Source organism: Fistularia commersonii, chromosome 3, assembly GCF_037954325.1.
Source record: "Fistularia commersonii isolate RoL2024-O1a breed Wild chromosome 3, RoL_Fcom_v1.0, whole genome shotgun sequence".
NCBI classification, from domain to species: Eukaryota; Metazoa; Chordata; class Actinopteri; order Syngnathiformes; family Fistulariidae; genus Fistularia; species Fistularia commersonii.
Window position 1 is genome coordinate 1227465 of NC_141286.1, and position 26408 is coordinate 1253872.

Sequence of the window (26408 nt, forward strand, 5' to 3'; positions counted from 1 at the left end):
TATTTATAGGAGACTGGTGTCAGGCAAAATAATCAAACATTTCCAATGGACAAAGTGCAACATATATAGTAAGTTGACCATTGCCTTCACGGCTGAGACACTTCCAGAGCTGAAAGCTGCTCTAAGATGTCACCTGGGGCTGTGCTATCTCTTTGTAGCAGGAAGATTTAGAGCGTGGAAGAAATGGCTTAGCCAGAATAAAGTAGTGACATGGTCTTTGCTGTTGCTAATTAATCACCAGCGGCTCCTGATAAAACTCATTAGCCAGCCCAAGATTGAGCTATTAATCACTTGAGGAATGCTGGAAAATCAAAGGTTCAAGAGGCATGGATGAAATCGACACATTGGAAACCCCGAAAATAGATGAAAGCTTCATTTCTGTCTCTTTCACTTGGTCCAAAAATGGCCATGAATTGGGGCGATGTGTGTGTTTGAGTTGGGGAACAGATGAAGTGGAGTGTTTGCGTTTCTCCGGGCACAACCATTCGTCTTCTTCTGTCAGACGCAGATGCACAAAGAATTTCAGGGCACCAATCAGGCGCGTGCACGCATACACACACACACACACACACACATACACACATATAGAAAGGGTTGAGCCTGGAGGTTGTGAGATGATTCTCATAAAAACAAAAAAATGCCAAAAATGTTATTCTTTTCACTTGGCCATATTGTTTGGGATATAAAAGAAACCTAATTAGAACTCAAAAGTTGACAAACATGAGAAATGACCCTTCATTTGTTGAATTATTATTTTTTTCTCTCAGAAAAATAATTGAAAATCATTATAAGTCAATAAAGAACAATAAGTCACAGTACAAATAACCCCAAAATATCAATAGTTTGTGTAAAAAAAAAATAAAAAATGATATATTTATTTTATATATGACTATATATATTTTTAATATTTCTTAATAAAGCTTAATATATACTCTCTTTCTATCTATATTCTATATTTGTTAAATAAAAAATTGATGAATTTATATATATATTTGTTATATTTTTATATCAATATTAATATTTTTATGATATTAATATATAATATCTTTTAATATACATAAATAATATTATATATATAATATTATATATATATTATAATATTTTAAATATTTAAAAATATTAAAATATTTGTATAATATTTTTCATATATATATTTGTTAAATATATTTAACAAACATACAGTGTAGCACTTTGGTGTACAACATTTGAGCAGCAGGAATATTAAAAGAAGAGGCAAAAAATAAATGTAAATAAAATCAAAATCAAATGAAGACTTAGTATCTAAGTGTGGTAACATTATGGCTTTGGGAGAAGTGAATAATTTACTGTGTATCTGTATTATTTACTTTGTTTTCAGTGTTCAGGCATGACAACATACAAGTGCAGGTGTGTGTGTGTGTGTGTGTGTGTGTGTGTGTGTGTGTGTTTTCATTTAAAAAGGGCACTTGATGAAGCAGCAGCATGCCCTACTTGTGAGTAGGGTATATTATTTTGTCTGAAATTTTATAGCACAATCAAATCAAGCTTCACCCGACGGCATGTAAAGATCATTTATAATGAAAAGAAATTCTGAAATTTGAAGTGACACAAAGGTGTTGGGTTCCATTAAAAGTTTGTCCATATTACCACTCTCTCGCCGGAAGTCATTCTTGTGTTAAAACCAAGTGTTTTATCGTCAAATATAATTATATACATATGCACAAAAGTGTTCATTTCATGAATAAACACACTTCAACTGTTGTGGAAAGTTTCATGTTTCATGATCATGACATATGAGTCAAAGGAGAGATAAGAATTAAAAATCATATATCTATTGCAATTACTATGCATTTAGCTGATTATTTGATGCCAGGGCTATTTCATCCACAAAATCAAAACATCTAGAATGACACACGAGTTCTTTTGAGTAACCATATGGAAACTATTCTGGCATGCATGAGATTCAATACAAGTAGCTTTGACACAGATTTAAATAACTTTATTCACTTACATTTATATTGTTGGCGCATTACGAGGTTTGACCTTCAGTATACAGACTGACAGATCTTTAGTAGAATCCTCCAAGGCTGTTTCATATTCACTTAATATATTCACTTAACATTCACCCCGAGGTCTCTGAGATTCACATTTAAGAGGCGGAAGGAGCAGAATTAATGACATCAAAAAATGTTGCGATGCTAATTCCAGTCCAATATTCAGCACAAGTGTCACATGTTGTAATACATCACACATTAATGATCATTTTTTTTAAAGTATGTTTTTATGTGGTGGGAATATTTCGAGCCTTTTTTTTTTTTTTTTACGATTGGTTACCTTTTTGAAGAAAACTGCCTCATATAGCAATTTACTAAATGGGACAGCAGAGAGAAAAAAAAAAAATCAAATTAATACTTACTTGCATAAACTTCTATGAATGATAATTGTGCCTCATTCCAAAATGATCTTAATCATCTGAAATATACAATGTAAAAAAAAAAAAAAATGATTGGATTTAATTCAATTCACACTATTTTGCAAAGAGTAAATAATAATACTTCAAATTTGGCTGGTTTGGCTTTTGCGTCATCTCATCTGTTTCATATTCAGCGAGCGTCGCGCTCGATTTTCGAACAATTTCTTCTCTTTTGTCTTGGTAAATTCCCATTCCGCCTCTTATATTCCAACCTCACACCTTTAATACACTGCTGACGCGTGATGTATCCATATATTGATATTCACGAGAAAATCACCTTTAATAGATCGCGAGTCTTGAAGCGTTTTTTTTTTAAAAACATGACGTCTCATTCACCGCTGAGGTCCTTACAAATAGATGAGAAAAACAAAAACAACACACGCCATCTAAACTCACAACCGTCCATGTTTATTTGATTGCTAACGGAAAAATCCTCTCACCTGCTCCGGGAGCAGAGACAGATTGAGAAATACTGTTGCCTGGCATCAAATTTGTTGTGATTAAGCCAAACAAGGCTTTGTGCAGCTTTGCAGTGCATCTGTAGAGAAAAATCAATCACGGCCTCCATTCCCCGACACTAATTTGATTTAGTGCAATTTAAAAAATAAAATAGGGCTGGAGTTTGTCCCGGCCCCGGGGACAGGCTGCCGACACACCGCAGCCTGAATATATATTCATTCCTGATCCGCTCTTTTCACCCCTTCAAACATCTGAACTATAACGTGCCTGACGTTCTTTTAGGAACAGATGTTACTCCTGTTTGGATTTTGCAGTGAAAGCAAAGCTTTGCGAGGCACGGTGTGTTTGTCTAATATTAAAAATATAATATTATATAAATTATAATATTAATAATAAAAATATCATCGTATCGGCAATGCTTTCCGTGCAAATTTTGCTTGTTAAATCGGTGTGCTAAGCAAAGCGGGTTGTCAGGAGTTTTATCACCGCCGTGGCCAAACGGAGTCATTTAGTTGGAGAAAGCAGATTTTCACTGTGGCTTTAGAAACATTTAAGGGTAAATGCATTGAGTTTATTTGCCTCATTGCAAATAAACATCTGACCGACGAAAAGTACGAGTTGTGTTCATGAAGGTACGGATCGCGCTCACGCTCTTTGCAGCCGAACAGCACAAAGATGCTTTTCCGCCCCAAATACTGTTACAAACCCTCGTATCATGTCAACTTTTTTTTTTTTTTACAGCTCCTAAACCTCATCGAAGGCAAGTTTTGCAACCCTGATGACTTCCTTTGTCTGAAAAATGTAAATCAGGTCCTCCAGCTGGGACAAATAAGTGTGTGTTTCTTTGTAATTGCACTGTCAGGAGGTCTTAAACCACGTCTGGGTGCCGTTTTCTCAGCTCACACACACTGAAATTTCCACGTTCCCGCCTCTTGAGACAAACACCGACAGAATGCAGATGTGTGTTCGGGCGCAGGACATTCCTCAGCGCGCATTATTTCCACGCGGTGAAGACGTTTGGCTGTTAAGAACAATGATAATGTTAATTAACGCTCTAACACAAAATATAAATTAAAAAGACGTTGATTTAGGCCTATCAATAATCTGCCGGAGAGCCACCGCGGTTTCATTAATCATTCATCCCTCACTTTAATCCCTCTCTTCCTATGAAGGCCATCCGTTAAAGTCGCGGGTTCCACCTGAGCGATAAGAGCTCCGGACATTATCTGGATGCAGAAGGCGGCAGACAGGCGCGCCGTCGTGCACAGGTGTCTGCTTGGAACATGTGGAGTCCAGGTATCTCGATAAAGACCACATGTATCTCTTTTAAACCCTTGGTGTTGAGCGCGAGCGGCTGCTCTCGATAAGCGGCGTATAAATGTTCGGACACCTGCCGGGCAAATGTTCAGACAACACACAGGATTTGTGCGAGATTAAAATGCTTCTCTGCCATGAAATCTCTCTCTTACCAGATCCCAAGAGAAGGATCTGGAAAGCTGGACTGCAGTTTGCTGACACCTCAAGTTTTACTTTTCACAGTCCATTTTCTGAGTGAGCAAGCACACACACACACACACACACACACACAAGCAGAAACATCTAAATCCTGCTCCAATCCCTAAAGGTGGCAGTATTTATAGAATTCTACAATACAACAGCAAACCTCACTTGTCAGAGCATTTATCTCCAGGGGAGCAAAGAGGAACGGAGTGAGCGCAGGATTGCATCCAGGAAGAGCAGGGAATATTTTGGACCTGGTCACAGTTTCTACACAGAAGTATTTGTGAATTATCATGAGTGTGAAGACTCATGATGGGTGTAGTAACGATTGAAATTAATAATTTAGGACAGATTTTTAATTTTCACCGTGAAGTTGTATATTTACAGGACATTACATTGCATTTGGCAGACGCTTTTATCCAGAGCGACTTACAATAGAGGACATAGGGACTGCAAATACACCTGCAAATACACGATGCACAGGAAATGTACAGAACAGTAAACTGGGGTTAGTGAGTTTTTTTTTTTGTTTTTTTTGACAAAGACATACACACACACACACACACACACACACTGCATAGCCTAACTTGCTGCCTGGGCATCAGCGCAGTAAAAAGTCCTGAAAGAGAACAGTTTTTACCTGTTTCTTAATCCAGATTTAAATCTTCTTATCGGAAGATTTAAATCTGGTATATTTAATTGTATATTTAATCCAGATTTAAATATTCTAATAATAATAATAACAATTTATGATTTATGAAATATTATAATTATTTTAGATTCTGTTTTATTTATATATTATTATTGTTATTGTTATTATTATTATTATTATTATTATTATTATTATCTAATATTCCAATTACATTTGGGAAGTGAAGAATTCTTCTCTAAATCTTCTTCCCCTCCCATCCAGGTCTACATTGGAGAGACCAAACAAGCTGAGCACCAACGACTGGCCGACGCCGGAGCGACGCCACTTCAGGACGGGACTCTGCGGTCCGGCTCCACCTGAAGGACAAGGGTCGTTTGTTTGAAGACGGCGATGTCTAGATTCTGTCCTGAGAAGACGGAAGTTTCCAGAGAAGAGTCGAAGAAACCGTCTCCGTCTGAACGGAGCCTCACACACGGCGTTTCACAAACACACAACAGCGAGAGGGATTTGCTCACATGGACCAGGACCTTCTGCTCCCCCCAGACGACCGGGGAAGACGTTTGAAAATAATCTACCGGTGTTTAATTTAAATGTATTTTATTTGTAGTTTGTTCATTTTTGAAAGGGCTTACAGTGATTTTTTTGCTCATTTTTAGAAGATTACGGCAATTTTGCAACATCTAAATAAATTGTGTTGAAATATTTTTGTCGCTCTTGATGAACGCCTGCACGCAGCAGTTAAAGGACGGCATTTCTGGTTTGCATTTCAGTTCTGCTTATTTTTATTAAATACAAGAAGAACTCAAATAGAGTATTTTTCTTAAAGGCAACCTTCGACCAAACGTCTTTTTCGGAGTTCAAATGTTTTGTTGGGTGCAGAAATGTCTTGTTTTCTCAGAAGTTGTTGATTGCAACACATTTGGTTTGTTGCTGTCTCAGAAAATTAGAATATTGTGATAAAGTTCTTTATCTTCTGTAATACAATTACAAAAACAAAGATGACATACATTCTGGATTCATTACAAATCAACTGAAATATTGCAAGACTTATTATTTTAATATTGCTGATTATGGCTTACATCTTAAGAAAACTCAAAAATCCTTAGAATATCATGAAAAAGTATTTTTTGTTTTTTGAATTGCATTACAGAAGATAAAGAACTTTATCACAATATTCTGATTTTCTAAGACAGTCCTGTATGTGTGTTTTCCATTGACGGGCGTTTGGGTTGATAAAATGTATTAGGGTTCATTTATGTTCCAGGTTTGCAGTTGATTAACCAGGTTAACAGTCTTGTTTCACCTGGTAGAGGAAAGACCGGCGCTACTGAGTTTGCAGCATCCAATGTCAGAAAAACTCCAAGATGGATAATCCTCAGATAAAAGAGAGGAATATTAGCGAAACACGAAACAACAGAACTAAATGTAGGGATACTTCCTATCGCTGAAAAAAGGCGCCTATATCGGCCGTCGCGGGTCAAACGCCGTCAACCATAGTTTCACTGATCACTTAAATATATTTTCAGGACTGCAAGAAGCAGTCAGAAGCTGAGAGACAATTCAGTGACAGTTAATAATCAATAAATACACAATCAAAAGTAGCTGACACAAGTTTATCATCAAAAACCTGTTTTCGTCGATATTTTCAAATCGAATATAAAAAACGGCAAATGAAAACAGACTTTTGGGGATGCGTTGCGTGAGGCGGCGTCGCTTTTAAAACCTCGACACAGAAATCCTGCCAAAGAAACACATTTCCGCAGAACTCGGGTTTAACCCGAAATAAATAAAAAGCAAAAGCACTTGCATAAACGCTCACTTAAATCTTCCGCGAGACGGTTATTTTCTATTTTTGCCATGTGATCGTATGAAGATATTCCGTCTGTTTTGATTTTAACGGATGTGCTCGTGTAACAGGCAGTAAAAATGAACCGAGGGATTAGAAGCGGAAAGACTCCGGGAACGCAGGTGGCACCGCGACAAGCGATCGACATCACCTGCTAAATGAACAGCAATTATCCGTGTTGACAGACCGACTTTCAAAAAGCCGAGGCGGCCGTTAATCAGCGCCTCTTGAAGCGCGACAGGAGGAGAAGATGCCGCCCCGCGCTAAGTTGTTAGCTTTCATTTGCTTGCAAAATGCGGACGTTTTTCTCCAGTCGACTGACTTATCTGGCGGGGTGTGTTGCCGCGTGTTTTCACCTGGGAAACACACTCGTACGGAACGTGCACTCGCACCCTCTACTTGAACCCCCCCTCCCTGAAATAATTATTTTTCTCCACCGCACCTAATTAACCCGCGTGGCACTTACGGATCCTATTCACAAGTCGAACGCTCTTTCATTAGCGCCGGTTGTTGTTCTTTTCATGTATTCTAGCGGCGGTGGCGAGGCGGCGCCGAGTTATCTTCCAACCGCCGCCGTTTGAAGCCGCGACCGGCTTCTTATCGGCGTACGAGATGAAGCGGCTCTTGTGATGAGTCGATTCAAAGACGTTTCAGGAACAGGCTTTCTTGTCATATCAAGGAAAAAAGGGCGAGGAGGTGGATGGACGTCTCGGGGGGGAACGACCGCAGAAGATGTCCCGGCCCCGAAAAAAAAAGGGGGCTCGGATCCTTTTGACAAATGTTTAAAACAAAAAGATTGATATTTGCTTTGAGTACGAGACGCCCGGCATCCGATCTTCTACCGACTCTTCAATACCGACGTGTCGGATCTTTACGTTGACTGTGTGTGTGTGTCAGCGGGACTGCCGGGAGGTAAGATAAATAAAGGAAACACTCAAATAACGCATCCCGGATCTGAATGAGTGAAATATTCTGGTGAAAAACAACACAGTTCAACAAAGCGGAACGCACTGACAAGAAAATCACACCAAAAGGATGGAAATCAAATGTACGAACCCGTGGAGGTCTGGATTCGGAGTCGCGCCGAAACACGCATCGGTGTCGCTTCCTGAGTGGACGCTTTGAGTTCACGCAAGTGCGATTTTGTGTTGTTTAAGCGTTACATTTATCTTTTAGGTCAGTATATTTATCGGCATCGTAGTTGACGTTCACACGCCTTTCATTAGACGTGCCGCAAAGTCCACATGGTTTTGAACACAGTCTCGCTATAATAAATACAGTAAAGACAAATCCGAGCCATACTAAACCATGTATCTGTATTGAGTTAAAACTATTTTTCGTGAATCGAACATTGCTACGAATCATTTACTATCATTAAAGTCCCATAGAAATCGGATGAATGCGCGAACGGAGTTGGAAAAAAGGGCGGCTCTGCCCTCGGGAGACACTCACACTTGGATGTCCAGCATGATCCTCTTGTCCTCCTCCACATGGATCCCCCAGATACAGTCCTGGCCCTTATCGTAGGCCTCCGGCCAGTTGGGAGACAGAACCACGCCGGCCGAGTCGGTGATCTCCCCGCTGCAAACGGCTGCGACACACATGGAGAGATCGTCCGCTGACTTCCATTCACAGGATATACAATCTTTATGCGGCGCGACAAAAGGCATTCAAACATATAGAAATGTAATTTTGGCTCCGGCCGTCTTTTCAAAGTGAAGGTTCAAAGGGCAGCTTTGCAAGATTAAATCAGAATGTGCTTCTGTGCTCGGTTGTAGCAAAGGGACTTTAAACCAAAGGGGACGTTTGGGATTCAAATGGTTTTATTTCATGACTAGTTAACTTTGCCATGTTAGACTGACCATCATATTAACTGCAGATTCCCTGCAAGGTGTAAGATACTGTAGCTGGATTCCATCTCCTCTCATTGAAGTAAAAAAGCTCAAAGAATTGGGCCGGGAGGAACGTATGAATGTGCCGGTCAAAAAAAATCACAGGGATTCAGCAAATATTCTGCGGTCAATACGGCATTACAATATTTGTGTGATTTGCAGCGCGAATATTTCGTGGACGAAATGTTGGAATTAGCATCTGCAAAAATCTGATGATGAAAATCAGGCTCTCTGTTGTTTCTGCTTAATTCTGTTCTTCTCTGCAGAAAGAACAGCCCTGCAAAATAATACAACATCACATTCAGAAATAGGTTGGTTTTCAGTGTCATCTCATCCGATTTAAAGAAATCTTTGCAAGTTCAATTCCTCTAAAGAGCCAGCCACACACCTTTTGGAGAATTATTTGGAATTATTTGTAAATGCCACAGCGACAGGGCCATTAGCTCTGTAATAAACTCTTTTTTTTTTTTTGCACCAGCAGCTCGGTCCTTCTCAGGGGGTAATCACACGACAATACACTTTTTAAAACACTTTTTTTGACATTATTCCTCTGGTGGCACCCACCTGTTCAATAATAATAATAAAAATAATAATAACAATATTTTTTATTATCAAATATTATTATGATTTATACATCCTTCATGGGGAAATTCCCTCTCTGGGTGGAACCCCTGGGTCATTTGGTCTGGTGGTTGCACTAGTAAAAGTCACTAAGTCCAAATTTTTCCTTTGTTTTAGTGTAAAGGAGAACAGATAAAAGTTAAAAATTGTCATATGAAATGAACTGTTCCTTTAAAAAACAGGAGGAACAAGCTGAGATTCACGAAGAAAAGAAGTGCAATTTCAACAACACGATGCCTCGGTTGTTTCTTCTCACTTCTCCGGGAATTTTGTTGTATTTTTCACCGTGTCGAGTCTCATGGTGGCACCGAAACTCGCTGCTTCCACACCGAGCGTACAGGTTTCTTGTTCACCAACAAATAAGAAACGGTCCGTTTTTCTTGGAAAACCCTGAAAACTTTTCTCCTTTTTGGACGACGACATCTTGCCGATGAGGATGTCGGGGCCGACGGGAAAAGCAGGTACATTTCTAACAAGAAGTAAAAATGCTATTTGCAGACTGGGAAGCTGCATTTCTGCCGTCTGCAGCACATCACCATGTTGCGCCATGTTGCTAACATGGACTAAAACTGTGCATCTCTATTGCGCAACCAATGTAAGAACTGCATTTTTATTTCAAAAAAATTGGTTCATGATTTTGATGTATTTTTTAAAATTGTGCATTTATCCCACGGGCCGGAATGGACCCCCCCGGCGGTCCGGCATCGGCCCGCGGGCCGTACGTTTGACGTCCTTAATAATGTGTTCAAGTTTCCTTGTTTGTGATTGAAAAAATGCACGCCTTGTACACCTTTTTTTTCATCCGGAACAATGAAATGGCTGGATTTTCAGAAGCTCTCAGCGGTTATTAACCGTGGCGTGGACGAAGGTCGGGGCAGGACTTCACGGTACGCACCTCTGCAGGCAGGCTCGGTCTCATTCCACTGCGGGTTGTTGGGGTCCGTGCACTCGATGGTGACGGATCCCTGCTCCAGAGTGTAGCCGGGGTCACAGGCAAATTCCACCACGGCTCCCACTGCCCAGGTGGTGTCACTGCTGGTCAGGTTACCGTACTTCACGAAAGGTTCATAACAATGGCCCGCTGCAAAGGCTGTGGGAGGAAAGCCATCGTCAGAAGATTTTCCGAAGGCAGAGAAAGCTATGGTTGCAAGAGGAGGAAGAATTTCTGTGTCATTGACGAAAAATGTGGAAATATATCCCTTCTAGCCTACCATATTTGTGATTTCGTGCGTGATATTGACATTTAAGAATAGAACTCTGCAGAAAAACAGCGGGAAGACTTTTGTCGGAAAGGTTTTTTAAAAGGAGACGTTTTGAAATAGTGTGTTGTTTTCTTTCCGAAAAACCTAAAGGAGTTGAAAAAAAAAAAAAATCCAAGAAATAACCAGCAGCAGAACGCGGAATGAGCTGAACGCATTTATACAGGAGGGCACGCTTTGAATCCCACATAGAGCAACATATAATCCAAACTATTTTTTTGAGAGCGCCATTCCTTGCAGAGCTTCCGGAACAGGACGAACCAGGTGAGAAAAACAGCCGTGCTTTAACTTTGAAAAGTAAAAGATTTTCATTCTGTCACTGATGTACAGAAAAGTAACGCGCCAATTGAACTGAACGTCTCGCAATAATTGGCCCAGAGGACGGCGCTAAACGCAAGCGACACGTCACGTATCGCGTCGACACGCCAAAAAGATAAAACCTGGACGAAAACAGACGCGCTTTGTGTTCTCCAAAGGTTTACCGCATTTATTTACTTGTACACTAGTTTGGTTTTCAGGAGAGTCTGACTACTTTTGGTAACTCGTCTCAAAGACGTGAACACGTCGAACACGAGCGTCCGAGTTTCCGAGTATAGAAACGCGGCGTACGTCACGAGTGACTGAATAAAAGCTTTTTCAATTTTGGTGAGAAGAATTTGGCAGGAAAGGAATTCTATTTAAGTCAGGCTGAACGGCATTACATGCTGTTAATGGCCATAATGGGGTCTATTACAAATATTCATTGCCGTTCCCCTTGGACTTCATCCCATTTGTGGCCATGAATTGAAGCCTAAGCAGATTACACTGATTGCATTTCAATGCTGTCCTTGCAGACTACAGATGATCTGATGGTGAGTGCTGAGATAAGAAAAAGGGGAAAAAAAAAAAAAAGAAATCACCGGAACCGCTCGACGATATGTTACCGTGACCGATGCGTGAGAGGGATCACTTGTAAAATACGTCATATGGATTTCAATGCTCTCGGTACGAGTCGCGGTTTAAAACATTTGTTTTTAAGTGTCTTTATGTTTACACGGGAGAAAAGTAGCATTTAAAACACTCATTTAAAGGCTTCGGAAGAATGAATACCATCGCAAATGAAGTGCGGTGCCTCTTGTAGGGTTATGGATCTTTTTAAAAGCATTACACTTACTAAGGTTAGAGTTAAAAACACAGAAAAAAAAAACCAAAAAGAACAAAAGTCAGAGCCGAATGACAGGTTTGGTTTCACTGGAGAAAGAATTTTACTCAAATGCAGTTCCGGTCAAAATACGATATTGTATAAATATGATACGAATGTTTTTACCCGAGTTGTTTCCTCGAATTTTACAGAGAACCACTGAAAGTTTTAAAAGGGATCGTCTCCTCGTCCATCCATCTATCCATCTATCTATCTATCTATCTATCTATCTATCTATCTATCTATCTATCTATCTATCTATCTATCTATCTATCTATCTATCTATCTATCTATCTATCTATCTATCTATCTATCTATCTATCTATCTATCTATCTATCTATCTATCAATCTGTGTCTGACTGTTTTTCTTTCTTCACTGTGCTGTAGCTTGAAGGTAAAATAAGAGAATTATTTGGTCAATCTCAGCAGCTTTGAATCCTCCCGCCTTCCACGGCAGAAAGAACAAATGTATCTTCACGTGGAGAGACACGGCAGCGTAACCTCATTCATTATTCAAACGCCTTACGGAATCTGCAAGAAACGAGACACTTTCCAGATGATTTTCTTTAAAATGTATGTATTTTTGTTTCTTGAATGATTTAGAGCAGTGAAGGCCTTTGGTTGGGCGGCAGAAGCAGCCAAACACTGGCAGAGCTCAACTAAACGCTGCACAAGTTGGGGGGAAAGTGCTTCGGATTGTGAAAAGCAGTGGAAGAAGTATCTTACTAGTCTTTCACCTATAAACCACCTAAAACCACGTAGGAGGCGGATAACTAACCGATCGATCACCTGACCCTTTCACTTGATTATTAGTAAAGTAATTATTGACTTAATTTGACACGTCCCACTGTTAGTGTGTTATTTCAGGTACCGCAGTGGCTTCATCAGCTTATGGACTTTGAATTAATTTACATAATTTTATAGGAAGCTTTTAAATATTTTGATGAAATGTGTCTTTATTTTAATTTCAGCGACGCACATGTAAGGTTTCATTTATACACCAAATTTGGGATTAAATGTGTGATAATGCTCGACTTTTTTTTGTCAATTTAAACATTGTGTTTCGATATTTAGGGGTTTGTAATTGTAAGTTTGTTGTGTAGAAAAGAGTTGATTTTTGCTCAACAGGCAGTAAATTGAATAATCAGAATTAGAAAAACTGTATTGTTTTTGGGGTAACATGGGGTAGCGGCATCAGCTGCTCAGTTGTGAGCAGGTGAACGTCAAGCATAAAATTAAAATAATACTGAAATAAATTAATAAAGAGGGGAAAATAGAATATGTAGATCATTTTATCTTTTTAAATTAAATTATTCATTTCTTACGCAAACTTATACAACTGTTACCACAGAGCAAAATGACTAGATTAGAATACTTGGTGCAGATAAATATGATGAATTTTGATGCTTATTTTTTCCCAATAACTTACAATTTATGCAGCCATTGATCTCTTATCGTTTTTTAGGCTTGGTTTTGCGTTGGTGCTGATATTCATCAGTACTGGGCTATCGATCAGCGGTTTATACAGTATTTAAAACTTTGCAAAGGCTTATAAATAATCTTGTCGTAATCTTCTAGTGGTGATAAAAAGGCATCAAGATCCCCAATAACTGAGAAAATGCTTTTCGAGTTATTTACCTCTTTAACATACTGATACGCAAAAATCCATGTGTTTCTTTTTTTCACATTTCGTCTCTGAGTACTAACTGGCAACTCAACAAATACAGGACGGTCTCAGAAAATTAGAATATTGTGATAAAGTTCTTTATCTTCTGTAATGCAATTACAAAAACAAAAATGTCATACATTCTGGATTCATTACAAATCAACTGAAATATTGCAAACCTTTTATTATTTTAATATTGCTGATTATGGCTTACATCTTAAGAAAACTCAGAAATCCTACCTCAAAATATTAGAATATCATGAAAAGTAATTTTCGTTTTTTTAATTGCATTACGGAAGATAAAGAACTTTATCTCAATATTCTAATTTTCAGAGACACTCCTGTACAATCAAACTAGTGGCGTTAAAAGTGACACATGCTAGTGACACCATTATAACTCTTCTTCATGGACTATCTCCTTCTATATTTCATACACCGGTACCATTTTATATAGTTTATAAATAAAACACGGAGCCTGAAAATGATTCATATTCCTTCTGATACAGATTGTCCACACACACTCTGAAATCATCTAATTATTAGCGGCACGTACATTATGAAACAGAGCTAATGTGCGCTGATTATCCCTGATGTGAGGATAATGCAAATAGGCAAACGCAGTTGCTGAAATGGAATAAATAGGATCAACAATAGTTGATGTCTAACCTTGGGATGCATTCGATCGCTTGAAAATATCAGCCGGCAACTGGATGGGTGGGAGAACCAGTCACCTCTTGGATGCACTGGCTCGCCAAAAAGCAATTTGGGACATAATAGTGATGCCGTTTGAAGGTTCTGTAAGTCAGACGCTTCATTATTAGACCAAATTTAAAATTTCACTTTGGCTTTCCCCTCTAGATTTGTTTGTTTGCATAAACCAGCCGTGTTACACAATGGCTTTCTTCTTTGTTGTAGGATTCTTGTCAAAATGTTCTTGTTTTGGTTTCACCCCTGGTTCCAGACGCTTCTTCAGTTTGACAAGAATGCGGGACAAAGGAGCAACTTTTGGGGAGGATTTGGATGTGAAAACTGTTGTGAAACCTGTTGGGTTAAACTGGATGACTTTAATACTAAATAGAATTTAAAATGATCTGTCAAAAAATAAATTAAGGTGACAAAAGGCATCTCAACAGCACTTGGTAAAAATTTGGATTATACTCCAACACCAAAGTTACAAAGTTTATATATTAACAATGAACATTTCCTAAATAAAGGATGCAACAATAAATCCCGAAGACAATATTTTGTACAGATAATGAGACTTGATCTTCAAAAGTTTGGAAAAAAAGTCGAGCCATTAGAACAAAATTCTTCAACTTCCCAATTCCTCCTAAACCCAAAGATATACATTTTAAGATGTTGGATGAAATGTATCCCTCAAAATGAATTCAAGGGAAAAACAAAAATGAAGTTTGAAGTAGAAAACTGTCACTGGCAAAATGTACACAGCTGGTTTACTTCTGAATCCATAAAAACGGATATTTTCTTTCAAAACTATCCAACTAGGAACAATTACAAAAAACAAGAAGGTCGATCATCTTGTAAACAATATAATTATCATAACGAAGAATTATATACATAAATGCTGCTCCGAAATCCCCCACAAATATAAATTAAATGAAATCTGTCAGTTTCTACAACTCATTCATAAACCTTTTATTCTACGAATCCATTCGGTTTCATTCTTTTGTGTCGACTTTGGTGAAAAATCATCAAGTATGATGTTGTAAAATGCTAAACATCATAAAGATTTTTGATGCTGCTGAGCTCCAGACTCACGCAGCCGCCGCTCCTCCATCCCAGATTACTTCTAATGTTTTCCTGCCACAGCGAGCTTTCTTCTTCTTCTTCTTCTTCTTCTTCTTCTTCTTCTTCTTCTTCTTCTTCTTCTTCTTCTTCTTCTTCTTCTTCTTCTTCTTCTTCTTCTTCTTCTTCTTCTTCTTCTTCTTCTTCTTCTTCTGGCTTTTCCCTTCAGGTGTCTCCACAGCGAGTCAACTTTCTCCATCTAACCCTATTCTCTGGATCCTCCTCTCTCACACCAACTACCTTCATATCTTCTCTCACGACGTCCATAAATCTTCTCTTTGGTCTTCCTCCAGACCTCTTGCCTGGCAGCTCCAAGTCCAGCATCCGTCTACCAATATATTCTCCATCCCTCCTCTGTCCATGACCCAACCATCTCAGTCTGGCTTCTCTGACCTTCTCTCCAAAACATCTAACATGTGCCGTTCCTCTGATAGACTCCTTCCTGATCCTCTCCATCCTGGTCACTCCCAAAGAGAACCTCAACATCTTCCTCTCTGCAACCTCTAGTTCTGCCTGCTGTCTTTTGGTCATTGGAACAGTTTCTAGTCCAAACATCATCGCTGGTCTCACCACTGTCTTGTCCACCTTTCCTTTTCTTCTGGCTGATGTTCTTCCATCTCTTGGTACCCCTGACACTTTTCTCCATCCGTTCCAACCTGCTTGGACCGTCTCTTCACCTCTTTTCCACACTCTCCTACGCTCTGGACTGTTGACCCCAAGTACCTGAGATCCTCCAGCTTCTTGATCTCCACTCCCTGTAGCCTCACCGTTCCACCCGAGTTCCTCTCATTCACACACATATATTCTGTCTTGCTGCCACTCACTTTCATTCCTCTCCTTTCCAGTGATTTCTACCAGATCATTACTACCTTCTTTCCTTCTCTGACCACTTTTACAGAGCTTTTCCTCATACAATCTTGAAAACTCCTCGCTTGTGTTCATTTGAATAACCATTTAAACCACGAGAGAAGAAGCTTCTGCACTTTACAGTGATGTCGGCCTTTCAAGATAAATTCAGCCATCACAATGTCTTAAGAGGGTAAAACCTTTGAAGCTCACCTTGGTACCTGATGGCGATGCCGGTAGACGTGCCCGAGGCATCCGTGGTCAGCTCGATGAAGAGATGTGAGGAGGTGCTGAGCAGACCCTCGTTGGGCAGATACTCCACCTCATATGAATCGTACAGCGCCGGAGCGTCGATGTTGCTTCCGTCTCGGATCAGAAGCCTGAAAAAAAACCACGACTCTGATTCATTACAGAACTGCTTAAAGCAATCGACGCCATTTTTCTACGACCCCGCGCACTCGCGTCTCCTCTTGTTAGCTTTTTTTCCTCGAACATGTGATGATACATTTTTCACATTCAATCGTTACTCTGCACATTACATCCGTCCTTTGGAATAGGAAGGAATCATCAAATCGAAACGGAGGCTATAATAGAATAATAGAACATAATAGTTTCATGTCAAAATTGGCCACCGATGATGGCGAGCTCATCATGTATCATTCTGGGTCCCACATGTACCGCATGTCATAAGATAGCGTGTTTGGTGTTTTGGTTTCCTGTTCACATTCCGCTTTATGGAGAGTTTGTTGTGACGTCTGGCGACTGGAAAGTGGTTAATTTCATGTTGTGTGTTCTTTGACCAACAGTATATGTTGTTATGGAGGCCAGAGGGACGCTTTGTGAAAAGCATCTTTTTATGCACCAACTCTGTCAACTGGTGTTCAGGTTTATTAATGGCTGCTTTATAAACAAAAAAACACAAAAAGTAAATAAAAACAACAACTAGCATAATCGATTCAAGCGACGGCACATTGCAAAGCTAGATTGAGATAATATGTGCGCTGCAAACAACAGCACACACATTGGTAAAGTGTGCTTGTGCATGTAAATGTATGTTTAAAAAACAGTGCATCAAGAAATGACCATAAAACTCGGTTTGTTCACATCTCCCTGCATCATAACCCGGATGACATGAAGACCTTTCCTGTTTTCATAAATAAAATGCATTCCCTCTTTTCAAATGGCTTTATGCTGAAGTTTAAAACATAAGATTGTGCTGTTAGAATTCCAAGCGATTAAGTGCAAAATGCCACCACGAGCTTGCTAACATGAGCAAGCTTGCTAACAAGCCGGTCCAGAGGCCTCCTTGCACCTGTCACACCCATATTTGCGGCTGGAATTAAAGCAGCGGCTATTGGCTTGTAAACACAATCGATTATCCAACTAACCCCGCGCCCCGGCACCTCCCCGTGGATCATCCTTTCAATTTCGTAATAAATGTGCCATCAACACTCGAGTGTCAGTCTTGAGAGCAGCACCGACTGGCGTCCCAGCAGAGCCTGCAGTGTATATGTTGTTCTTATAGCAACAACGCCAAGAGGCTTGAATATGAGCGACACACACACACACACACACACACCTGTAACCGCCGGGGCCGTACATCAATGTGAGCAGGATGTACTGTGGCACAACATTTACAGAGAGAAGCTGCTGTCATGTATCATTTACTCAAAGACCGCTAAATGAAATCATTCAGGTTATTTTTCAAAGAGTCGATGAATGGATCGGGAAATTTCCATTCCATCCATCTGCGTGATTTCATCGAGCTGCACGGGGGGGAGGGTTTCTGCTGCCACATGTCAAATCAACGAGAGTTATTCATTTTTAAATTGTGATTAAATAACAATCATGAAATAACAAAGAACATTGCATTGGAGTCAGCTAATGCAGTTGGATCAGTGTGTGTGTGTGTGTGTGTGTGGGGGGGGGGCTGCACCAACTGCACCAATGGTTTGTTGGGTCGAAATACTTATTTAAACATGCTTTTTAAAATATCACCTGAAAAGTTTTAGATGATTTGAAGAAAGGACATAACATATTGTGCTGAATCTCATGTGTTAGTGGTAGTTATATTGAAGCTTGTTTTTTAAATTACTGTTTTCAAAGATTGTCCATAAGTCTGTGAATTTGAAGGATGCAACACAAGACGACAGAAAACAAAGCCAGAAAGAACAAATGTTTAAAAAAAAAAAAAAATTACCAAGAAAGGTCAGAAAGTCAAGCTGCTACAAATATTTAAGTACCTCAGTCTGATTTCTATTATGGTGCTATGAAAATGTACCAAATTCACTAAGGACTTTATTATAATGATCCCAAGCTGTTAAACCATTCAGCACAATAGATTTCCTCAAACCGAGTCAAAATAATCTTTTGCTGTTTAATAAATCATGTCTTGTGTCCTTTTATACAATTTGGTAGAAATGTTCTGTAGTCAAACAATATTTTCTGTATATTATGATGTGAAACGCAGCCTCAGGGGGCTCGAGGAAGTCTTTTTTTGAGGACAAACGCAGAGGATTTGTATGCAGGAAGTAAACCCGACCTAAAAACGCAGACCAAAACCAAACATAGAAATCAAACCTATGCCTTTCATGCTGGAGGTGAGAGAGTGGAATTTGACGCACACGTCAATGGACATGATGGTGCAGGAAATAGAGGTGAAAACTACGTGACGGGCAGGTTCGGGTTCCAGGAGCAGAGAGGGAAAGATGGTGGGAGGCTTTGCAAAGAGGATGGAAATGACTCGAGTCCAGAAGAGGTAAGAATATAACTTACGAGAGCACTTAGGTAGATTACATCTAGTTTAGACAACGTAATCTGAAGGAGATCAGTGGCCGGCGAGAGTGTAGCCGAACAGCATAGGAAGGTGGTTTGTAAGATGACTCTTGTGACAAGGAAGATGAAGAGTACAAAAACAGAGCAGAGGAAAAAGTGGTGGAGGCTGAAAAGGCGGGGGAGTTGTATGGTTTCCATGGGCGACTTAAGAAAGGCTCTGGATGGTCAGGAGACCTTCTAGATGAATGGACAATTACAGCTAATGCTATCAGGGAGACAGGAAGGAGAGGACTTGGTGTGTCGTCTGGAAGTAAAGCAGGAAGATATACAGAGAAAGAATTTCACAGTCACTTTTATTCTCACAAGTTCAAAAGAACAAGGAATTTGTTTCCGGGTTGGTATTGCTCACTGTACAGGGACGGAAATATGTTAGGGAAGAACAAAAAATACAAATAAGGAAAAAAAAAAAAAGCTAGATTATATGCAATACCAGCCATACCGTGAGGTGAAATTAGGCTGAAAGGATAAGACAGCATTTGAATGGTTTCATGCCAAGAAAGAGATTATCTCCTACAGATGCAGCATTTGCTTCAAGAATGCTGGTGGAGAAGTACAGAGAAGGTCAGAAGGAACTGCATTGTACCAATGTAGACCTGGAAAAAGCATAGGACACGATGCTGAGGAAGGAACTATGGTACTACATGAGGAAGTCTGGAGTGAAAGAGCAGTATGTTAGACCGGTGCAGGACATGTATGCTAGCTGTGAGACAGTGGGGAAGTTTGTTGCGGGCGTGACAGAGAAGTTCAAGGTGGAGGTGGGACTCATCAGGGATCAGCTCTGAGCCCCTTCTTGTTTGCAGTGGCTACAGACAGGCTGACAGATGAGGTTAGACTGATATCTCCATGGATCATGATGTTTGCAGATGGCTTTGTGATCTATAGTGAGAGCAGGGAGTAGGTGGAGGAGCATCTGGAAAGGTGGAGGTATGCGCTGGAAAGGAATGAGGCATACAAGACAGTGGTGAATCAGCAATGCTTCATTGTTTGGAGGCAGTGACATTGAAGAAAAGAGATGGCGGCTGCAGAGATGAAGATGTTGAGGTTCTCTTTGGGAGTGATGAGGATGGATTGGGTCCAGAATGAGGCCATCAGAGGGAGGGCTCAGAGAGGCTAGACGGTGGCTAGACGCTGGTGGTTTGGACATCTAGAGAGGAGGGACAGTGAAATATTGGTAGAAGGATGCTGAGGTCGGGACTGCAAGAAAGGAGACTTAGAGGAAGACCGACGAGATGATTTATGGATGCAGTGAAAGATGGAGGAGAGAGAGACGATTCAGAGAACAGGGTTGAATTGAGGACATTGATTTGCTGTCCATTTAATCCCATATGTTAAGTGTAATTTTGCTGTATAAATTTGACAAAGGTATTGTTGGAAAAAGTTGTTATACACATGAAAGTTAGAGGTAAGCTGTCTCAACCTGAACATCTTGCTTACCGATCATCGTCCTCAGCTAACGCCACCTTTTCAAAGTGGACATGTAGCTTCTGGTCAACAGGCGCCTCCAGGAGCCAATGGCAGGTCAGGTTGTTACTGTAGTTACTGGGGAAACCAGGAGACACGATTCGACCCACCGAGACGTTCCTCATCAAACCTCCGCATGAAGCTAAAACAAAGAACAGGGGAAGAAAAAGAAAAAGGAGGAAGGAGACAAAGAGATGAAAAATTATATAGAATTAATTTACAACCATCCCTCAAATCAGCAAATTTCAGGCCCCGTCATGTAAAGTATCTTTACATCACGTGAACGTTTGTGGTACTCATCGACTAGAAGAGCGTTTTACACCATTTCGATGACAATCGTTGAGCGCATTGAGCTTTTTGATGATACAAACAGGTCACTTTCAGTTCTATTTTGTGTTTCCAGGTCTGTGGATCAAATAGTGAGATGGTTTATTATCGCTTTAAACCAGGGGTGTCAAACTCATTTTGGTTCGGGGGCCAAAAAGGATTAAAATCATCAGTAAAATCATTACCTAGAAGGAACACCTGGTCCACATTTTTCCTTTGTTTTATTGTAAAGGAGGTAAACAGGTGAATTATAAAAATCTTTATATGCAATGAACTGGTTCTCTAAAAAATACATGACGAATTATCATTAAAAATGGATATTGAAAAATAATTGAAATGACACCCTAAAAGTATTGTTGCGTTAAAAGGGAAAATCTTGTCACTGTGGGAAAATGGATAAGTAGCATAAGAGGAGGTATCATGTTTACTAGGCTAATGGTGGCTATTCTGGTTATTAAACCAATCTTTTTAATTTTGCCTGCTTTTTTTTCTGTATTGTTTTTGTGTTTTTTTTTATAGAAATGAGAAAAGATTGTTTTAACAATGTCACTAGACATTTTTTTTTTTTATCAAAAAATCATTTTCTTTTCAAATTTTCTCATCTTTTCCTTGCCTGTTTTTTTATACCCACCGCGTACAACCCCCATATGCATGTGAGAAAAAACGAACGCAAAGATTAGTTGGCCACAAAATATTGTTCCGAGGGCCGTGATTTGCCCGCGAGTCCGAAACCCCCGCATCAAACGATCCATTACAAACTATTTTATATAAACATGTCTGTATCCATTGCAAATATCCACCCCTCGAGCTACCAGCTGGATGTGACGCGGGTATTCGTGAGTGCCGATGCTTCCGGGGGTTCATTTACCGAGCGCTCTCTGCCCCCGGCGGGGTCGCCCGAGGCAAACGGCTGCCAGGCGAAGTGTGGATCAGATGCCCCCCCCGTGAAGAAATACAAGAACACACCTCGTGTTCAGCCAGATGGAAGTCACCAGAGCCCGCCGTGAAGCCGGGGCTCGGTGGCGTTCGTACCCTCGGCTGCGGCCACAAGTAGCGGCGACGGACCGAAAGAGCAAATAGCCGATACAAGCGCCTACAAAGAAGGTGCTTTGCGTCCAGTAAGGAGGCCTTCTGGTCTCCTACCTGGAGCCTAATCACATCCATCAATCATCCATATTGACGCTTCAACTGTAACTTGCGTATTTTGTAACGAGATACCAAGATTTAGCCGATCGACCGCCGGGAACTCGTCTTCATCTGTAAACCCGGAGGGTAACAATGCTGTTAAAAAATGGACGCGTGTCTTAAGTTTGTTGCGGTTTATACATTTATAAATGTCTGGGAAGGCCCTGTGTGTGTTTAATTTAGAAGCCGGTGTTCGACGCATCAGCCGCCAATTTGGATGATTGTTCGTTTCATCAGAACGAGAACAAATGTCTGATTTCTCTTATGTGTTTACCCACCAGCACCAGTGTTTGGCACCGACATCCAGCCAAACAATCACGCTGACAGATAATATTTCACTGCGAGACCAAGAAAAGACTGTCATTTCATACATCGCTATTATTGTCATAATTGATTTGACACACTTTTGTGTGTCATAGGCAGTAAAACAGTTTCAAACATCCAAACATGACGGCAACATGACAGAAACAAACGTTGCACATGCAAAAAGAAGTTTGAGCAGTCGAGGTTATTATTGGGTGGAACAACAGGATCCCGTTGTTTCGATAACAATGTTTGCACTTGTATTGAAGCAGCTCAAACACGGCTAGATAAAGATCTTTTGTCAGTCGTGCCATAAATCATTTAAGTATAAATCTAAAAAGGAGTTTATTTTTAAAAAAATAAATTACAAAATATCAAAATATACACAGGATTACCGTGCTCAAAAAAAAACAAAAAAAAAACAAGTTTTATCTGGCAAGTTACTTGTACCTCAAATCCACATCGATCCATCATTTTTTCTTATTTTCAACAGATCAAATATACGACTATTCCTGCTTAGTATAAATACATTGAACGCATTATTTGACAAACGTAGGTATAAGTCAGGGGTCGCCAACCCGCGGCTCTTCCATCTTTACACTGCGGCTCCGAGCGGCTTGGGAAGAAATATTTAATTGAAATGTATTTCATTTGTGTTGATTCCTTTTTTTTACTTTCAGTTGTATTGAATAAAATTATATTTATTATTTTTCGCCGATCAAAATATGCTGTTATACCCGCCAGCCGGTGAAGTCCAGATTTGCAGATGCTGTGCGCTGAAGTTCAGGAGCAGAAGTCCCATAAACCAGGTAAAATAAATATCTATGAAGATATTTTGCAAATATTTATTTTTTCTTGTTTACTGACACAGGGATTTTTTCCCGATTTATTTTTAAAATTCAGGTCAAGGCACTGCTACAAGCTCTTAAAGCCCAAAGCTCAAAATGAGTTCATTACATAAATAAAATTTAATTTTCTCCGTAATACTTTGTGAATTTCAGAAGCAACGCACGACACACTTGTTTATACAAAGTGTAAAAGTAATAAAAAGCAATATATACAGTGGTAACTTTATTTTAGACGTCAAAAAGTAATTAAGGCTCCCAGTGTTTTCTTTTCTGGGTCCAAATGGCTCTTTGGGTGTTAAAGGTTGCCGACCCCTGGTGTAAGTAATGCAACCAGGGTACTTTTCTATTAAAACACGCACACACACACACACACAGAGTAGGGGATTTTCAAATGTCAAATGGTTGAATTTAAAAGACAGCAAAAATAAAGAAAGTCTTCATCGGTGACATTTGACGTCCGAAAGCGAGGCTTTCAATCTTGCGACGTTACCTTACCGAGACAGCGGGGTTCCTTGCGGCTCCAAAAGGGGATGCTGGCGTTGCGGCAGGTCAGCACTCCGGGGCCCTGCAGCAGGTATCCACTCATGCAGGAGAAGAAAGCTTCTCCTCCGGAGTGCAGGCTGCTGACGGATACGTCGCCGTGCAGAGGCCGCTGAGGAAAGATGCAGCTCAACATGAAGGCTGTGGGGGCAAAGAGAGACAAATAGGAGTCAAACTGAGATGGAATGAATCGGGCTTAAGAAAGTGAAATTTCAGCAAGAGCCGCAATGAATATCGGCGGCCGGATTTAGTCGGAGCCGCCCGCTCAGGTGTCCCGACACAAAGGTTGAGCTCCGGCTCGCAGCACGCCGCCTGCTTAAAGATGGTTTTTTTGCGCTACAGCGGGAGAGGAAGTTCAGAGCGGAAGAATATCCACAATTCTGTCCGAGTGCAAGGACAATCTACCCGTCAAACTGACGTGCGGAGATGGATGGCGGCTTCACACACGTACAAATACAATGGAAACCCAAAAACACTTTCACCTCAAATGTCACATTAATCTGTAAATAATACACCGTTTTTTATTTTTGCTACCATGTTTAACCCTTATAGTGTTGCACTGTTCTAAATTTGATTATCTTTCCTTTCGCTTTGCCACGGTTTTTGTTTTTATTGTGCGACACAGACACACATTTTGGATGATGTACAGGTGAATAAAATCCACCCTCCGTATCACAACAATGATACACAACAAGCGTGAGGAGTGGATATGTTGAATAGAAACAGAAACATCGGTATAAAACACTTTTACACCACTGATCTTGTGTGCCGGCATCACATGCAGATAGGTGACATTTTTCACAAGACAACTGCATTTTCATGTTTTACAGCCGTCGTCTGTTTGAAAGCAGATTGAAAAGCCAGCGACTCCAAAACTGCGCATTTTCCGAAAAACGACACGCGCATGCAAAAACAATGACTGAAACAGACACTGACACTGACAACAAGCCGCTGATCCTCGTCTTTTATAATTATGCTCTCCTAGTATCCTGCACTTATATCTCCGTGTTATTCTTTTTTTTTTGTGCCGTAGTGAAAAACGTGTTTTATATTCTATATGAAACATTTCTTGATGCATTTGTCCCTGGTGAATAAATTCCCCAAAAACAAAACAAAACAAACCTTTTTTTTACTCTTTAATATTCCAGATTGTACGGGTGTTCCGAGAGTGGGGAAAGGATTGGCTGAAAAATATCATTGTCACAAATTCCGCTCTGAGGTCCGTCGATTAAAAATCCGATTTTCAAAGAGTTCAAAGAAATCTGACACTTTTATTCTGCGTCCATAATTCCGCATGACGGTGCTGAGCCACCGGGACGTACCAACAAGGAACAATCCTAGAACAAGAACTTACTTTTAGACTGGAGATTAAATGACAGAAAATAAATATACTTGACAGAAGCATAAAAGTACCTAAGCGAGTGAGTGTCAGGCCGGTTCCTAATTTGCTGGGATGTATCCTTATTTAACATCCAGGGCAGCGGATCTGCGTTTCAAATGTGTTCAATGTGTCAGAGCTTTGAAGTGAATATTGACCTGTGACTGCATGAAGAGCCGCCTAATACATATGGATGTATTGAAAACGTCTGGCTGTGATATTGCATTATGGACTTGTTGAACATTAAAACCACCGTCTACGTCAGAGATTTTTTTCACTTGATGGCTCTTGAGGTGCTACGCCTGTTTTTGTTATTAAAGTTTGCGTTACTCACTATACAATTATGATAAAATGTCATGGTCACCTCCATTAATCAGCAACATATTAACTTTAAATCATCCAGAAACAACCATAGAAAACAGCAACGATGACACTGTTTATTCCTAAGAACCTTCCCAAAACAATGTAAATATTAACATGCACTTAGAAAACACAGGCAAGGAATGACCAGAGAAAAAGCTTGAAACCAGCAAAGTCCAACATGCAAACTGAGAAGAAATTATCCACTGAATCTACTTATCTGAAAATCACAAGAATTTACCTGAAAATCTTTAATAATTTGGTGATTTTCAGTCAATTGCCCCAAAAATCATTGCAGAAAAAATTTGATCATTTTTTTTTTGATTTTTATTAAAAGCAGAGAATCAATAGACAGGTGTTTATTTCTTTTTCTTGGTGTTTCATTGCATTTGAAATGATTCCGGTACACTGACAAAACACTGTAACCCTAGTTGTAACTTAATCCCGGAGGGTTCCTGCATTTTTGAAAAAGTTCATAACATCATTTTATCTAAATTCTCAATGCAACCCGTACAGTTTGCAGCATCTGCGATTTTTAATGCACACAATTTTTATCAAGGAAAACAGGTCACTTTCTTCCTTTCTCAGCATAGCAATACCATGAAATACCCTGCTGTTGGTAATTGTTTTTTGCAAGCTATTTATTCACTTTTAATTAAAAAAAAAAAAAAAATCTAAAAATGTTAGTCTCTCGATGGTTTCTATTTCATTTACTCTCTTTTTGTTGTTACCTCTGTTTTCATAGATGGCTTTGTTACACTGATTTTCGGGGAACCGTTGTGATACTCTGGAATACAGGATTGCTACGTAAATATTGCTGATCTTTATTAAATATAATGATATTGTGATGACGTTGAAGCCGTGGCAGCGGTGAAACGATCCGGCCGTCTCCCCCGGCTTCCAGCCCGCCGGCCTCTGCCGCTAATTTGTCCGGGCTTTGACTCACACGACCAGTTAACTGTCTTTTTTATTGTTGTCGCTCATCTTGCCA

At 40.0% G+C, this 26408-nt stretch overlaps 1 protein-coding gene across 2 annotated transcripts in view; it reads right to left on the minus strand.

Moving 5' to 3' along the window:
- The window catches only part of sez6b (seizure related 6 homolog b), a 189004-nt gene that overhangs the window by 18949 nt on the left and 143647 nt on the right, over positions 1-26408 (minus strand). For both annotated transcript variants that reach the window (XM_086140932.1, XM_086140941.1), the window contains 5 exons: positions 23635-23820; positions 20450-20618; positions 16394-16560; positions 10318-10512; positions 8362-8500 (listed from right to left, as the gene is read on the minus strand). In XM_086140932.1, coding sequence (XP_085997058.1) covers positions 8362-8500; positions 10318-10512; positions 16394-16560; positions 20450-20618; positions 23635-23820 — 856 coding nt within the window. The remainder of the gene's footprint in view (positions 1-8361; positions 8501-10317; positions 10513-16393; positions 16561-20449; positions 20619-23634; positions 23821-26408) is intronic.